The following is an 18,790-nucleotide window of genomic DNA, read 5'->3' as shown; positions in this document are numbered from 1 at the left end:
GATGTGAGGGAAGATACACCTGTGTCCTCGCTCATTACTCCTCAGAAAGCTTCCTTGCTCCTCCTCATTCCTCATCTCCTTGCAGCGCAATTAGAGAATTGAGATGTCCTTCAAGATAGCTGAATTCAATCGGCTTGCAGGTCACAGGCTGGGGGACGGAGGAGTTTTGGACAGATTTCACACAAAATCAGATGATGGATGGGCAAACAAGTTCTGATTTCATCCATTCTAAGGATTTCTGTCAGCTAACTATATACACACTCACAAAACTAAACAGAATAAAGAATAGTTTTGAACTTTCAAATAAATTGGCTCGAGTAGCAGAGATGCTCACAGGACTAATAGCTTGAGGGAATGTTAGTGTAATTTTTTCCAAATCATCTCGCACAACCTAAGAAAGCATTTAGCTTTAACAAAAATAAACTTTAACCATAAAACCATTAAACCTCCTCAACACACGATTATCATGTGACCTCACACTGGTGGGGTCAGGTGACCTCTGACCTCTGTCTGTCCAGATCCAAGCTGCTAATGATATCATCATGAATTGCCTACAAATGCTGAATTATCAGTTCCAGAAGGGTTTTCACAATGAATCTATAGAAGAACTATTTTTGTTTCCCCAAAGAATCTTTCAGTGAACAGTTCAGTGAAGAACTATTTTTTTCCATGTGGGAAAACATCCACTAAAAAGAACCTTTTGTGCCATGGAAAAACTACCAGGGATAAAAAAAGCCTTCTTGGAACCATCAATGGCAATAAAGAACCTTTATTTTTAAGAGTGTTTTATTGTCATGAGTTGCTGCTGTGGCCTGCTGCACAAAGACAGTTTCAGTTTCTACCCAGGTAAGTTTGCAGTTAGTTTGAGCAAACTCTGAATTTTCAGGCTCATGAAATGGGTTGGTTTTGAGCAGGTTTCATCACTATGGTAACTTCACGGCTAACCTGCTCCGGATCAGGTTACATTCTGGGTTAGAGATCGCAGAACCAAATTGGACCAATCAGCTGCGAGTAAAATGACCTGTATCTGATGCAATAAAGCCACTCCCTCTGTATCTCTCGCTCCAAATTAAAGCAGTTGAGTGATGAAATTTTAGAGAGAGAAAAAAAAGTACATATGTATTTTTTCTACTAATTGTTTATTATATTTATATTTTATAAATTATGTATAATATTTATAATATATCCATATAGTTATATGAATTGACAGTTAATATTAAACTTACCATTTAAATTAATATAACTACATAGGCTACATATAAATACAAGCTTCAGTATATAAAGCTTTGTAAAGTGATTAAGCTTACATGTAATTTTTGTGCTTTTTGTAAACCATAAATTATTTAAATTAAGTTTATTAACTTGCATTGATATAGTCAGTATCCACCTTCTCAAACTTTCACTGCAGCAGTGTTTATTCCTGCCTTGTAAATGTCTTTCAATTCATTATATTTTTTCATAACAATCTCTTCATCTTAAACAACACCAACAAAAAAGTTAAATTGTGCACATTCTTGCAAGATGTCAATCAAACTGATGCTTTTCCATGTCCCACGTGATTGGCTGTTTGCCGTACGTACCACACTTTCAGGTGCACGCGCCTCACAAACTGTAGATCAACCCTGAGTCAACAGAGAACATTCATACCCAGCGTTGTGCGCATGATGATGAAGTCTGAGTTCAAACACAGACTTTTAATAATAGGGAATACAACTGAAGGAAGCAAGCAAGCAACAAAACATGCACTGATGTTCTACAGACAAGACTGGACGACTAAACACAGAAAACACAGCTAATACTAATACAAACCAGGCTAATTAATGAGACACAGCTGAGCAAGATAACTATTCTTATCAGTAACCATAGTAACTTAAAGGAACACTCCACTTTTTTTGAAAATAGGCTCATTTTTCCAACTCCCCTAGAGTTAAACAGTTGAGTTTAACCGTTTTCAAATCCATTCAGCCGATCTTTGGGTCTGGCGGTACCACATTTAGCATAGCTTAGCATAGTTCATTGAATCTGATTAGACCGTTAGCATCTCGTTAAAAAATGACCAAAGAGTTTCAATATTTTTCCTATTTAAAACTTGACTCTTCTGTAGTTACATCGTGTACTAAGACCGACGGAAAATTAAAAGTTGCGATTTTCAAGGCCGATACGACTAGGAACTATACTCTCATTCCGGCGTAATAATCAAGGAAATTTGCTGCCGTACCATGGGTGCAGCAGGCACAATGATATTACGCAGCGCCTGTGACCCCCTGCTTGCACAGGGAGTGTGCCTTGCAACCATGGAGACATTTGTGAGAGACGCTGCGTAATATCATTGCGTTTATAAACATGTAGGTTTTTGGTAAGACTTTATTCGAGTGTCCTTATTAGTCTACATGTAATTACCATAGTAATAACAGTAAATTATGCATAATTACATGCAACTAACCATTATAACCCTATAGTAAGTACATGTTTTTAATTAATAGTACTCAGTATTTAAATAGCTTATATAATATATAACGTTTTGAGAATGGCCTATATATTATTAAAGAACAAATGAAGGAAAACCCCAATTACTTCATTCATTAATGGATGGTTTACTGACAGACAAATACATTTGTAAAGGGTTAGTTACATTTACATTTACATCTGATTAATGTTATTGAGCTAAAACATTTCAACACCGCTGATCTAGCACGGCACGTCGCTGTTTCGCTGGTGTTTCTGATGGAGTCACAGCGCCTCCTTCAGGAGACAAACAGCAGCGCATGATTCAAAAGTGAAAGTGAAAGTTGTTCCGACATTCAAGTTCTCTTCTGACATTACACGTTTCACCTTTGCTATCTAGTGTGCTTCTTACCAAGATGTCTTTCCTACTGTTGGAGCGTAAATGGGCTTTATACATTATACTTATTTATTTCACCTTCAGTGTGGATTTATTTTTTATTAATATTATTATTTATTTATTTATTTATTTGACAAACAGAATCATGTTTTATGGAATATTCGGTTCTAATAAGTGAGGAATAATTGACGACGGGCTGTTAAATTCTTAGAAAATAATGCACACCCGAGGTGGTAATGCGGCCACGACGAGAAGCATAGTTGTAAAATGTAGCTTTTACAATGTGTGTTAAGAGACAGCTATTCATTTGTTACTGTGCATGTCTGGCAAAATGTACTTGATTTTTTTTTTTTTTTTTTTTTTTTTTTTTTTCGAAATCAAAAAATATTGATAGAAAATATAGATGGAAATACTATTTTACCATGGAAACATGCTGTTGCAAGTCAGAAAGACAAACTCACATGTTTGATTAATAGCATTTTTTTAATAGCTAAATTTCATAAAATTCAATTTGAGTCTGGAAAATCAGCTCTCTTCAAATAAAAAGATCTTTCTTTGGGCACTTAGTCTAAGATGTTAGTTTCTTGAGCAAAGTGCTTCAAAATATCCAGATAAAATGAAATATGACAGAGATATAAACTATGAAAACAGTCGCCCTGATGTCTGGTGATTCTCCAGATCTCTCTTGTCCTGTTGGAGAAACAGTATAATGTCAGATCTCCACTGCTGAATCTACTTGAAAATTGCCTGATAAATAACAAAGCTTAAAAAAACATACCATCAGTTTCTTTCTCAAGGAAAGGTTCTTCAGCATCAGTTGCACTTGCATTCAGTGGTTCAGTAGCTTGTCCTGGAAAACCACAAGAATATCACATGTGTAGTGTCAATGCAGCACTATTCTGAGACATGATATTTCATACAGCTGAAACAATATCTTAATATTTAAATTCTAAATAATATCTGAAACAGGCATTATGATGTATCTAATAATTGAATTAATGCTTACAGTTTGCCTACCTAGTTTGATGATAATTGGTTCTTTGAGGGAACTGTGGGTCACAAAACAATCATATCCTGCTTCATCATCCTTCTTGATCTCCACACTCTTCCTCATCTGGAAGGTTCCATCATGGTTTGGTCTGATTCCTGTGGATTCAATCTCATCTTCAGGCAGAGATGTGCGATACTTCCTAATGAACATCATCACGTCTTTGGGGTAAAAACCAGTGGCCATACAGGTGAGTTTCAGCTTGGTTTTGTAAATGGATTTTCTCACAAACACACGGACATCTGGAGGAGCTGAAAACACAGGTATTAGTTTATCAATCAGCTGCAGATCATCAAGAAATACAAATACTGCTCATTTACTCACAGCCGTTTCTGAGCTCCTCGTCTCCATATTCTCTGTATTTGTTGAGCCAGTCCACACACTCTTTCTCCAGGTATCCTTTGGTGTATTGGTTTAGGATCGGCACATTGTCCCATTTTCTCTTGGTTTGTAGAGCTGCATCAACTGGAGCGACCCATTGAGACTCTTTAATATCAAAAGACAAGAAGTCCTCTCCATCATAGCCATACTCATTAATGCCTTTGAGAAACTTCACTTCATCTCCCTGCTGCTCAACTTCACAACCAACTCTCCACTGAAGAACATGAAGATCTGACATGGGCACAAATCAAAATGTTTGTTGTGAGGTGGTAATAATAAAAATCATATGCAGGTTAAACAGTATGAATGTTCCTCACCTGAATCATCGTGTCTCATGCGGTTCATCAGAATCTGGACGTTCACATTAAACCACTGTTCTTTACTCTTTCTGGACTGAGTGCCTTTTTCCCAGTAATCCTCCTGCATTTTCTCTTTCATCCAGCTGTTGTTGGGAATCTTTCTCTTTTCTTCACTATTGTAATAGTCGATCTGTGTGTCGTCCAGCAGACCCATAGCAGTGAATTCATAGATGCCCGGCAGATCCACAGGTTTAGACAAGCCTGTGTAAATGTAATACAGCGAGTGTCTCTCTGTAATGAAGAGGGATAAAATATGCATGAAGTAAGTGTTCACTTATACTTCTAAACACACTCAGTACAAAATAGACTAAATGTATTATAATAATAATAATAATAATAATAATAATAATAATAATAATATGTATAAAGCCAGATCTGCAATTTAGAGATATTTTAGTCAAAAACAGGATTGAACAAGATCCTACTGGAAAACTTTTACTTAATTTCACTGCAAGAAAAGAATCTTACAACACAGTTAATCTTCAAAAAAGATCAAAAACAACAAAGTGACCAAAAAAAAAAAAAAAAAAATCCATATTTTATGCAATTATAGATAATTCCTAGAGACCTGTAATTGCCCCATATAGCCTCATTCACTATTCCTTACATTACTCTACTAATATTGTCCACTGAACGAGTCAATGAAAATGAGTGAATGATTTCGGCAGACATTTGTCTAGCAGCTTATAGTGTAATAAGCAATTTTCTCTGAATCTATTTTTTAGGGGGCCATTTTGGACACAGCCCTAGTGTTAATAGCAGTTGCACCAAGGACTCTTGACTAATGGGATGTATATTCAAGGCCCTGCCAGAAGAGCAAGGTCTAGTAAGAAGGGTCAAAACAAATATTTTTCACAAACCTACTAACAGACTCTGTTTGTTGCAAGTAGCAACAGATCCATCCACTGGACCAACAATAAGGTACAATAATAATAAACTGAGCCTAGAATAATTATATTGATGCACAGTGTTGGGGGTAATCCATTACAAGTAATGTGAGTTATGCCATTTCCAAGAAACTAGTGTAACGCATTATTTAAATTACACAACAGAATATCTGAGTTACTTTTTCAAATAAGTTACTTAGTTACTTTATTTTCCCATATAATGACTGACTTTACATTTCCTTCAGCTTGAGGCTTATTCATTTCATTTTTGGTGTAAAAGGGCCTTTAAATTTGCCAAAAATAGAACTTTTTTGTTGTTGTTGTTATTAAAAAACAAAAAAGCAAGCCCAGCCCAGGTGAGGAAAAGTAACAAGAAAGTAATGTAACACATTACTTTCCATAAAAAGTAACTACATAACACAATTACTTTTTTGTGTGAGTAACACAATATTGTAACACATTACTTTTAAAAGTAACTTTCCCCAGCACTGACGATGGACTAATATGCATACACATGCTATACTAAAGTTTAAAGGATTAGTTCACTTTCAAATGAAAATTAGCCCTAAGCTTTACTCACCCTCAAGCCATCCTAGGTGTATATGACTTTCTTCATTCTGATGAACACAATCGGAGTTATATTAATAAATATCCTGACACATTTAAGCATTATGATGGCAGTGAACAGGACCAACGAGTATGAGCTAGAGAGAGTGCCTCCATCCACATCCATCATAAACATACTCCACATGGCTAGCTTCCGCCAGACCGCCTTCCATAATCAACTTTAGGAAAAAATTTAACTTTTTTCGTAAGTTGAATATGGGAGGCGTAGGGCATAGCATAGAGTTGTTACACTTTTTTCCTAAGTTGAATCCTTAGGAAAAGTATCCCTACGCTCCTACGTATCTCCCCCCTTTATACTCGTTGGTTCCGTTCACTGCCATTATAAAGCTTGGACGTGTCAGGATATTTATTAATATAACTCAGATTGTGTTCATCAGAAAGAAGAAGGTCATTTACACCAAGGATGGCTTGAGGGTGAGAAAATCTTGGGGTACAGCTCAAACATACCATCAGATTCTTTCTTGAGCAAAGATTCTTCAGCATCAGCTGCATTGGCATTCGATGATTCAATAGCTTGACCTGGAAAACCACAATAAAATGAAGTGTGTAGTGGCAGTGCTATTCTCAGACATGATACTTCATACACATTTGATGTTATTGTGTCAGGTCACAATATTTCATACACATAAATAAAGCTAAATTCTGAACAATATCCAAATAAGTCATTATGATGCATACACTTTAATGATTGAATGAAAAATTTTATGGGCTGTTTACACTATACCGTATTTAACTAAAGATGGCAATTTTTATTCATTTTGGCCGCTCATTTACATGACAACTGTGTTTTGTGGGTCTGAAAATGCAAGCTTTTGAAAACGTGTTTCAAAGTGCAAGTTTTTGAAAACAATACCTTTATCATCATCGTGTAAATTACAAAAAAATGTTAATTTGTGAAAATGTTGACGTCATTCGCATGCGTATTATATGTTTAGTTTATAGGTGCGTATAGTGTTTCATTACATAGTGACATAGCCATCTATTGGCCTGGCATGAATAATACGGTGTTTCTAGTCGCTTTCGCAGATCCATGTGAACAGGGATCGTTTTGACAATGTTGTCATCTGTACATGAAAAACACAAAGGAAAAATGAAAGTGATGGTTAAGTATGGTAACCCAAACTAGGAATTTGTTCTCTGCATTTAACCCATCCAAGTTAGTGGATGGGTTAACCTGGAGCAGTGGGCAATCACTTTTGCTGTGGTGCCCAGGGAGTGATTGGGGGTTTGGTGTCTTGCTCAAAGGCACATAAGTCATTTCCTGCCGGTATTGAGAATCAAACCCACAACCTTCAGGTTACTAGTCTGACTCTCTAACCATTAGGCTCCAACTACCCCAAAATTTGTCTTGGCAGTGGTGGGATAATAACTTTATGTTTTTAATACACTGTTGTCATGTAAACATACCCTAAGTTTGCATACCTAATTTGGCGATAATTGGTTCTTTGATGCTCTTGTGGGTCACAAAACAATCATATTCATCTTTTTCCTCCTTCTTGATCTCCACACTCTTCCTCATCTGGAAGGACCCATCATGATTTGGTCTGATTCCTGTGGATTCAATCACATCTTTAGGCAGAGATGTGCGATATTTCCTAATGGTCAACATCACGTCTTTGGGGTAGAAGCCAGTGACCATACAGGTGAGTTTCAGCTTGCTTTTGTCATTGGAATTCTTCCTTAGAAACACATAAACCTTTGGAGGAGCTGAAAACACTGGAATCAGTTCAACAATCAGTTTCATCAGCTGCAGATAATCTACAAATACAAACACATTTACTCACAGCCATTTCTGAGCTTCTCGTCTCCATATTCTCTGAATTTGTTGAGCCAGTCCACACACTCTTTCTCCAGGTATCCTTTGGTGTATTGGTTTAGGATTGGCACATTGTCCCATTTTCTCTTGGTTGGTAGAGCTGCATCAATAAAGGCGACCCATTGAGACTCTTCATCATCAAAAGACAAGAAGTTTTCTCCATCATAGCCATACTCAGAAATGCCTTTGAGAAACTTCACTTGATCTCCCTGCTGCTCAACTTCACAACCGTGTCTCCACTGAAGAACATGAAGATCTGAAATGGACACAAATCAAAATGTTTGTTGTGAGGTGGTAATAATAAAAATCATGTGCAGGTTAAACTGTATGAATGTTTCTCACCTGAATCATCGTGTCTCATGCGGTCTATGATAATGTGGATGTTCACATTAAACCACTGTTCTTTACTCTTTCTGGACTGAGTGCCTTTTTCCCAGTAATCCTCCTGCATTTTCTCTTTCATCCACTGTTGTTTGGGAATCTTTCTCTTTTCTTTACTATTGTAATAGTCGATCTGTGTGTCGTCCAGCAGACCCATAGCAGAGAATTCATAGATGCCCGGCAGATTCACAGGTTTAGACAAGCCCGTGTAAATGTAATACAGCGAGTGTTTCTCTGCAATGAAGAGGAATAAACTAGACATAAAAAGGCATAAAAGAACTACACTCTAAAAACGCAGAGTTACTTTTTTATTTTTTGGTTCTTGGAACTATAATGACCAGTTGGTAGCACTTTACAATAGGATCCCATTAGGTAATGTTTGTTAGCCAATTGGATAATTTTATTGGGTTATTTTTTACTATTTTTTACCCAGGTGCTGGGTAGTTTGTGTAACCCAACTGCTGGGTAGTCTGTGCCAAACCAATTAAAACTGGATTAATTTGTCAACGGTCATTTTATGTTTTTTTTTCTGAGAGAAAAACTTCCAAAGGGGAAATTTCATGAATGAAACTAAGGTTTGTATTACATTCTAAAAATGTTTGGTTAAAAACAACCCAAGTTAAATGTTTGCCCAACCTGTTGGGTAGTTTTATTTAACTCAGCTATTGTTAAAAAAATACTGTTGTTACAGTTGCTGGGTTGTAGAGATGAGGCGTTCACAGAGATCCACAATTAACGGGTATTTATTAATAACAAAGGAGAAAACACAACCAAACACACGTAGTATAACATTAAGAACGGACAGGGAGTGAAGGGAGTGAGTCCATTATAAAGGCAGTGCTGATGATGAAGTCCAGGTGCAGGTGCTGTGTGCTGATGGGGAGATGACGAAGGAAGTGAGTGCAGGTGTGGAAACAAGAGGATAATGGGAAATGGAGTTCAGGAGACGAGGGAACTGTGACAACTGTATTGCTTGCTTAAAATTAACCCAAACAATTATTAATTTTCACAAAGTCTGCTGCTTCAGTGTTTTTAGATCTGTGTTTTGTCAGATGTTACTATGGTATACTGAAGTATAATTCCAAGCATTTCATAAGTGTCAAAGGCTTTTATTGACATTTACATTAAAAGGTTAGTTCACCCAAAAATGAAAATTATTACTCATGTTGTTCTACACCTGTAAGAGCTTCATCATCTTCGGAACACAAATTAAGATATTTTTGATGAAATTCGATGGCTCAGTGAGGCCTCTATTGCCAGCAATGCCAAGCTAGATATTGTTAACAATATCTAGTGATGGCCGATTTCAAAACACTGCTTCGAATCTTTTGTTTCGAATCAGTGATTAGGATCGCATATGAAACTGCCAAACTGCTGAAATCATGTGACTTTGGTGCTCCGAACAACTGATTCAAATCAAATGATTCGCAAAGTTTCGAAGCAGTGTTTTGAAATCGGCCATCGATAGATATTGTTGAAAAGTCGTTATTTTGTGGGGTTTTTTGGCACACAAAATGTATTCTCGTCGCTTTGTAATATTAAGTAGGTAGAACCACTGTACTCACATTAACTGTTTTAAATATGTTTTAAGTACCTTTCTGGATATTGAGAAGTTCGGTGGCATTGCTGGCAATGGAGGCCTCACTAAACCATGGGATTTCATCAAAAATATCATAATTTGTGTTCTAAAGATGAACGATGGTCTTACGGGTGTAGAACGACATGAGGGTGAGTAATGAATGACATAATTTTCATTTTTGGGTGAACTAACCCTTTTTATGCAAGGAGTCAATATTTGTAGTGTTGACCCTTTTTCAAGACCTCTGCAATTCCTCCTGGCATGCTGTCAATCAACTTCTGGGCCACATCCTGACTGCAGCCCATTCTTGCATAATCAATGCTTGGAGTTTGTCAGAATTTGTGGGGTTTTGTTTGTCCACCCGCCTCTTGTGGGGTTGCTTCTCAGTCAAGGTAGTGAGTTTACTCACAATTTTTCCTAAGAACACAGTCATGAATAAAGAATGGTACAAAAACATCCTCCGAGAGCAACTTCTCCCAACCATCAAGAACAGTTTGGTGACGGACAATGCCTTTTCCAGCATGATGGAGCACCATAAGGCAAAAGTGATAGCTAAGTGGCTCGGGGAACAAAACATCGAAATTTTGGGTCCATGGCCAGGAAACTCCCCAGACCTTAATCCCATTGAGAACTTGTGGTCAATCCTCAAGAGGCGGGTGGACAAACAAAAACTCTGACAAACAAAATTCTGACAAACTCCAAGCACTGATTATGCAAGAATGGGCTGCCATCGGCCAGGATGTGGCCCAGAAGTTGATTGACAGCATGCCAGGGGGCGAATTGCAGAGGTCTTGAAAAAGAAGGATCAACACTGCAAATATTGACCATTTGCATAAACTTAATGTAATTGTCAATAAAAGCCATTGACACTTATGAAATGCTTGGAATTAGTCTTCAGTATACCATAGTAACATCTGGCAAAAAGATCTAAAAACACTCAAGCAGCAGACTGTGAAAATTCATATTTATTTCATTCTCAAAACTTTTGGCCAGGACTGTATGTTGGAAATTAACATTTATTAATATGTTTTATACATGAACATTTATTAATAAGTTTAATGAATAGTAATTAAACAATAAACATGCATTCAATTGCTTATTAATAAATGTTCACCTTTTGATTATTATTGTTGCCTCTAGTAATTATGTGTATGATTTTTAATTTCCAACCTATTTTAAGTTCATTTTAAGCCAGCCATATAGTACATTTTAAAGAATAGTTGGGTTAAGTAACATCGGGCAAACATTTAACCAAACTTCTGTGTTAAAACAACCCGATTGCTGAGTTTGTCCATTTTCAACCTAACTTGGGTTGCTTTTAACACAGCATTTTTTAGAGTTCACATTATTATGACTTACTAAATTGAGATAATGACTTTAAAAGTCATAATTATGAGATAAAAAATTAAGTATATTGTGATATACTAAGTTGAAATTACGACTTAAAAAGTCAAAAATATGATATAAAAAAAAAAAGTGCAAGTCGTCCTAGTTTATTCTGTCAAAATTTTGGCCTTTCTAGTAGAATTTTGTCCTTTTAAATTAATAAACTAATCTGAGGCTGATGAAACAAAATCCAGTTAAAACTGTAATAACCTAATATAATAACGGTGGTGGCAAATAAGCCACTGCTTATAGATCGAAATTTAGGTCCAGTTATTAGTGGATTTGTAATCGCATTTTCATTCTGTCATTACAAAAACATTTTAAATTGACACATGCTCATTAGTTACTTTCACTTTGGTTCTCTGATAAACTTATAATCAATTACCTGCTTGAATTGAAGTCCCATAAAGAAGAAAAACACAAAGCAGAGCGAAGATCTTCATAATGACACTTGTGCAGATGTCCAAAAGTCTATTTAGATGCGTTTTTAAGCAGGAAGTGCATCGCCTGAAATCTTCAGAAACAAACAGGCATGCACACCGCAGTGACCTGTTTAAGTGGAGACCACAGTGGGGGAGGGGAAAAAACACTGACAGCTGTGAAAAAACACACTTTTGTGTGTGTGATGCGCTCAAATGCCTGTCACAGGACAGACTTCAAAAACAAAAAACATTTAAACTGCAGTTGTTTACTGAAATAAATAACACCCAAGCCATGTATGTAGTTGTTAGTAGAAACTCATAATCAGGTCTGCTATTTTAAGATTCATTTAGTACAAACAGACTAATTCACTCTCTCTGACTGTTAAAGGACTACACGGACACCTACTGACAGCACAGAATGAGGAAGTGAGCTAGAAACACCGGAGTTTTGATAAAGTGCTATACAGTTATAGAATATACACCGATCAGGCATAACATTATGAGCACTGACAGGTGAAGTGAATAACACTGATTATCTCTTCATCACGACATCTGTTAGTGGGTGGGATATATTAGGCAGCAAGTGAACATTTTGTTCTCAAAGTTGATATGTTAGAAGCAGGAAAAATAGGCAAGGGTAAGGATTTGAGCGAGTTTGACAAGGGCCAGATTGTGATGGCTAGACGACTGGGTCAGAGCATCTCCAAAACTGCAGCTCTTGTGGGGTGTTCCCGGTCTGCAGTGGTCAGTATCTATCAAAAGTGGTCCAAGGAAGGAACAGTGGTGAACCGGCGACAGGGTCATGGGCTGCCAAGGCTCATTGATGCACGTGGGGAGCGAAGGCTGGCCCGTGTGGTCTGATCCAACAGACGAGCTACTGTAGCTCAAATTGCTCAGGATGCACTATGAACTAGATGAACTAGAAACGATGAACTAGAAACTACTCGCACTTCAAACTTAAATTATTTAATACAAAATGTGATGTTCTTCTGAGTTTGAAGCAGAATTCATGCTAATCAATATTAAACCACATCAACACAAACAGTTTCTGGTCATCTGGTTTGTTGAACAGGTGTCTGATCTCAAACTCTACATCAGCCTTTAGATCGCTGTCTCAACCTGAAAAGACACACACAATACAAATATATTACACACGCTCTGGTCGACAACGGTCACTTTGTTGTGGCCAGTGTAGACAGCTCACTGTTGCATGATGTGGCGCGTCAATGGTCGAGTCCGATGTACACACGGCGCAATGATCCCCCTGTACCTGACTGAGCCTGGTTTCTCCCAAGGTTTTTTTCTCCAACTGTCATCTGATTATTAATATTTATATTAATGTGTCATTCATGTAAATTAATAAATCAATTATTCTATTTAAAGGCACAATATGTAATTTTCACCACTTGAGGTCGCCTATTCAAAACAAAGGTGTAGCTTGATTACGCCAAGAAACAGCATGGGATCGTGGAAGTTGTCATCTTCACTTACACAGCTGATGGAAAGTAATCCGATGGAGTCGGGAAGAAATCAAGTTCGTGGATGAGCTCTCTCTGATTATGCTATGTTAGCCACTTGACAAAACAGCATTGTCTCTGAGACTAACAAGACTAACCGTGTTGAACTATATAACAATGATTCGTTTTCTATTGATAAATGTACCCAAACAGTTGCTCACCTGTCTAATAAAACACATAATATATTAAAGCGTCTTTGTTGTTTTCATGGTGTCTATGAAAGTAATCGGAAATCGAGTGTAGCATGGATATGACATCATTAACAGGTGACACAATGACACAGGCAGTTATACTGGTTAAAATTACTGATTTCTCTGGATTTAAACATTGTTGGAAACGTCTGAGATAATGTAAGTCCACAAGTCAACAATATATATAACATTGTTCTAGTGGTTTTTGGATATTTTCAAATATCCAAAACTCTTACATATTGTGTCTTTAAAAATGTATTTTGACAATTTAGTTGAATAGTTACCGATGACAGACAAAGCAGAATCCCAGTAAAAGAGATTCATCTGAAAGGTAAAATTATGTACAGGCATGTGAATATTTACATATTAAATTTAAATATATTTTAATTGAAGATATGTCATAATAGCAACACTGTGAATGCAGATTTAATGATTTCACTCAATTATCCTATAGGCTTTAATGTAAGAGAAGATGTCTGAAATGTACATCTAAATCATGGAAATACTGAATAATAACCTCATTAAATACAATAATTATTAAATTTAAAAAAAAATAACACTAGTAACAACATTTCTTCTTTTTACAAAATAAAAACTATAACTTTTACTCGACAAATCGGTGGACACAGAATTGTAGGGCATACACAAAAAATGCCCACAAACGTAGGGCATTTTTTTTAGGCAAGTAAGCAGAACAGCAAACACATAAACCAGGTATACAAACAACAAGAACGGACAGGGAGTGCAGGGAGTGAGTCCAACTTAAAGGGAGTGCTAACAACGATGAACAGGTGCAGGGAATCCAGGCCATGGCGGGTCAGGAGCAGTGGGCGGCCATGGCGGATCAGGAGCCGTGGACGGCCATGGCGGATCCTGAGCCCCACACACATGTGTGACGCCCACATGTTCTCCACCCACTGGTACATGGCCCCCCCAAAAAAATTTTTGGGGAGATTTAAGGGGGGTTGGAAGGGCTCGTGGCATGGTGTGGATTCGTGGGCTGGAGTGGGCTCGGGGGCTGCTGGAGCGGACTCGGGAACAACTGGAGCAGACTCGTTGGCAGCTGGAGCAGACTCGTTGGCAGCTGGAGCGGACTCGTTGGCAACTGGAGCTGGCTCGTGGGCAACTGGAGCAAGATCGAGGAGACTTGGGGCAGGTTTGTGGAGACTGGGAGCAGGTTCCGTAAAAAAAGTCTATAAGCCAGTCAACCTCCCTTGGCGAGGGCTCAGACTGGGCGGCAGGCTTTACAGGAGGCTCTGGTGAGGCAGCGGCCCTTCTTTTTGGCCGTCTGGGGCTCGCAGTGGATTTCTTCTTGGCCGGCTTGGGTTTTGGGTCAGGCAGGACACCAGGGGAATACCCACTGGAGGGGTATGTGGGGGAAACTGGCAGTTGGTGAACTGGCCAGGCCACTTGTGTTTCTGAGGGGACTGGACGTGGAAAACACGATTTTTTTTTGAACCTCTTCAATTTCAAAATCAGAACCATTCAGAAAGAGAATCAGATTAATAGACTCGACTAGGGAAAAAACCATGCAGGTTCACTATAACGAATTGTGTCCTTGTCCAGGCCCAGCAGAAAACAAGCGTTAAGCGGGGCATCAGGCCAGTTCACCAAGTAAGCAAGCTCAGAGAATTCCTCCACATACCTCTCCAGCGGGCGACCATCCTGCCGAAAACCCCACAGGCGATCCACCGCAGAAGAGTATTCCTCGCTGGGAGGCAGTCGCTGGCATTTCTTTGCGGGCACAGGGACGAGGAAAATGCCCATATTGCAGCTTGTTGAAGTCCTTAGGTTAGGTCCATTCTTCTGTTACAAATGGTTGCTGAAGTAGGGATTAGGCAGATAACGGACTTCCACAAATGTAGGGCATTTATTAGGCAAGTAAGCAGAACAGCAAACACATAAACCAGGTATACAAACAACAAGAACGGACAGGGAGTGCAGGGAGTGAGTCCAACTTAAAGGGAGTGCTAACAACGATGAACAGGTGCAGGGAATCCAGGCAGAAGCGGAAAGGCTGATGAGGAAGTGCAAACAGGTGATGAACAGGGAGGAACACAAACTTTGTTTGTGTTCAAAATGTACAAAAATTATATAATGAGAATGTACAACATGAATCCATTTTCTAAACCATGTTTTTGTCTTACCATGAATCATTATGGTACACTTATAATAAGTGTTTATATTCTGACTATTTTAGACTGGTCAGGTCAGCACCGCTGCGGAGTAGCACACTATACCTGCGTAACTCGTCATAGACATAAAAAGAGAGAAGTAGCTCCGGCTACAATGTTCTTCCACAAGACGCATGCAGTTCTTTTTATTAACCACTAGAGCAATGAAAGTTACGGACAGCAGCTTTAAGATGAACCATCATCATTAAGATTTGGTTCATCTTAACCCAACCTACCTTATCTTTAATTTCAGCATGCTGATTGCTCACTAAAAAAAAAAAAAAAAAAAAAAAAAAGTCATGTTTAAAAGTAATAAAGCAGTAATATGGTGAGTTGTTTACTTATTAATTAGTCAGTCTTCCCATTAGCACCATAATTATCTTAATTCAGGTAAATTTGCACACATGCAAGAAAACAAGAGGCAGGATATCATATCCATACCATACCAATCATATCCAACCATAACCGATCATATCCAATCATAGCGTGATGGAAGCATCACGTGACTTTCCCATACTCATTCTCAATTACCCCCCATCAAATCCACTGCACCCTTTAGGGGCTCTGTTAAAAGTCAGTGGGCTCAGGGGAGGCAAGAGATGTTGTAACTTCACCTGCTGTTGTCACTGTTTAATAGTGTTACTCTAGAAAATACAGTGATTTGTAAACTTTTTTATAACAAATTCTGTAATATTTGAATAATATTGTGTAAGTCTTATTTTTGTAATATGGATTATTTTCTCATCCATTTTATTTATTTATTTATTTATTTATTAGCGACATTAAAACCTTGAAATAGACATTCTCTTATTTCTAACTCATGAAGACAAACATCCATTTAGACCACACAATCATAAGATTAAACAACAATAGAAAGCAAATTTAAAAACAATAAATGATGAATCAATAATAATAAGTGATTAATAAAAGAAAAAGAATGTGAATAAAATAATAATATGAATAAGTGATTAAGAATTAGAAAATTGAATCATATAAAAAACAATGAAAACTATAGCTGTGAGCAGCAATCATCAGGGTTCAAGCGCTTTAAGGCCTTTAAGTGTCACGTGTAGTATGTTCTGTTTAGTTCTCTTTCTGTCTTGTCTGCATTAGTCCTCATTTGTTACCATGGTGTCTGATTACATTCATCCTTGCCCAGCTGTTCCTGTTTAGTTCCCTCATGTGTATACAGGTGCTGGTCATATAATTAGAATATCATCAAAAAGTTGATTTATTTCACTAATTCCATTCAAAAAGTGAAACTTGTATATTATATTCATTCATTACACACAGACTGATATATTTCAAATGTTTATTTCTTTTAATTTTGATGATTATAACTGACAATTAAGGAAAATCCCAAATTCAGTATCTCAGAAAATTAGAATATTGTGAAAAGGTTCAATATTGAAGACACCTGGTGCCACACTCTAATCAGCTAATTAACTCAAAACACCTGCAAAGGCCTTTAAATGGTCTCTCAGTCTAGTTCTGTAGGCTACACAATCATGGGGAAGACTGCTGACTTGACAGTTGTCCAAAAGACGACCACTGACACCTTGCACAAGGAGGGCAAGACACAAAAGGTCATTGTAAAAGAGGCTGGCTGTTCACAGAGCTCTGTGTCCAAGCACATTAATAGAGAGGCGAAGGGAAGGAAAAGATGTGGTAGAAAAAAAGTGTACAAGCAATAGGGATAACCACACCCTGGAGAGGATTGTGAAACAAAACCCATTCAAAAATGTGGGGGAGATTCACAAAGAGTGGACTGCAGCTGGAGTCAGTGCTTCAAGAACCACTACACACAGACGTATGCAAGACATGGGTTTCAGCTGTCGCATTCCTTGTGTCAAGCCACTCTTGAACAACAGACAGCGTCAGAAGCGTCTCGCCTTGGTTAAAGACAAAAAGGACTGGACTGCTGCTGAGTGGTCCAAAGTTATGTTCTCTGATGAAAGTTCAATACAATAGCTGAGGGATTGATGCCAAATTTGACATATTTCTCTCTTCTGACCAACGTAAGCAATCTTTCAAAATTTCAAGACTTCCTCTTTAGGAAGTTATGTTATGACATATAACAAATAAAACAAGACTATTCATTCTGTCGAAGTATTCATTTCCTCAAAGTAGCCTAACTATTGTATAGTTTGCACTTCTGACCATATGACCATAAAACCTTTGAAAATAAAGAGCACCACAAAGTTTCCAGGGTCAAACTTCATTCATATTTATCTTTAGTGGCTCATTATAATATACGCTCAATGTAAAGTATAAGCAGTATCTGTTACAGCATATGAAACTTGAGATCCATTCCCATCAATTCCCCTCACAGATCTGAAACTTTGACATTTGACTTGACATTCAGTAACAGTTATCACTATAAAACATCTAAATCACATAAACGAACACACAAAGCAGACAAAATCGCTCAGGTCTGAATGAATTCAACATATTTTACTCACATGCTCGCTGCTGCTGCACTAAATATTTGTTTCAGTAGGAATGATCAAATACGTGTATGTAAGAAATCGCGTAGAAAAGATTCACTTAAACATCATCATCACCATTAATTTGTTCATGAGTTTAAGCGTGAAAAACCACACATACCCACAGCAGCGTTCGAATCTGCTGTATGGCAAAAGAAGAGGGACAAAATACATTGTCTGCAGTACCATAAATAGCCACAGGAGGAACCCTCGAACACCAATGAATTTAACCAAATAAATCACATATCAAAACTTTTTAAATTAAATTTTCATTTTAACCCCGTTACAGCAGCAGATGGGCAGCGTTCCATTGCATGTAAATGTACGAAGAGAGAATGTTTTGGTAACGCTTTAGATTACAGCCCGGAAAGTACTGCATAATTACAACAACTTTACAGCGTAACTTTCAATAATTACAGCGTACCTATACAGTAAGTACGTGTAAGTATAGGGGAACAATATATAAAGTCTTGGGAATAAAGGGGTAACAACCAGGAAAATAACTAATTATTTATACTATAAGTATTTTGAACTAAGGGGTACTTATACTATTATGATTGACAACAATCTTACATTTGGGAGCAATTTAGCGAGAAAGTGCACTGATTAAGTTGTTTCAAGGCAAGTAGAAAGAACTATTGCAATCTTTTTTAATACATGGGGAAATATACTCTTGTTTCATGTAGTTACAGGG

General features: G+C 37.6%; 1 protein-coding gene across 3 annotated transcripts in view; it reads right to left on the bottom strand.

Annotated features, from left to right (window-relative positions):
- Nucleotides 1-3,306: 3,306 nt before the first annotated feature.
- Nucleotides 3,307-18,790, bottom strand: part of LOC127509905 (zinc-alpha-2-glycoprotein-like) — a 28,907-nt gene continuing 13,423 nt past the window's right edge. The window contains exons 2-10 of one of the 3 annotated variants that reach the window (XM_051889232.1): nt 8,303-8,575; nt 7,929-8,216; nt 7,567-7,860; nt 6,592-6,663; nt 4,589-4,861; nt 4,215-4,502; nt 3,860-4,141; nt 3,621-3,692; nt 3,307-3,532 (exon numbers count right to left, since the gene is read on the bottom strand). In XM_051889232.1, the coding sequence (XP_051745192.1) occupies nt 3,441-3,532; nt 3,621-3,692; nt 3,860-4,141; nt 4,215-4,502; nt 4,589-4,861; nt 6,592-6,663; nt 7,567-7,860; nt 7,929-8,216; nt 8,303-8,575 (1,934 nt within the window). In that variant the 3' untranslated portion in view covers nt 3,307-3,440. Of the gene's footprint in view, nt 3,533-3,620; nt 3,693-3,859; nt 4,142-4,214; nt 4,503-4,588; nt 4,862-6,591; nt 6,664-7,566; nt 7,861-7,928; nt 8,217-8,302; nt 8,576-18,790 lie in introns of those variants that run through there. The other 2 variants (XM_051889233.1, XM_051889234.1) reach the window with 2 other exon arrangements.

Source organism: Ctenopharyngodon idella, chromosome 3, assembly GCF_019924925.1.
Source record: "Ctenopharyngodon idella isolate HZGC_01 chromosome 3, HZGC01, whole genome shotgun sequence".
Lineage (NCBI taxonomy): Eukaryota > Metazoa > Chordata > Actinopteri > Cypriniformes > Xenocyprididae > Ctenopharyngodon > Ctenopharyngodon idella.
The sequence above is the reverse complement of the archived record's forward strand: the minus strand, read 5'-3'. Positions and strand labels throughout refer to the sequence as shown.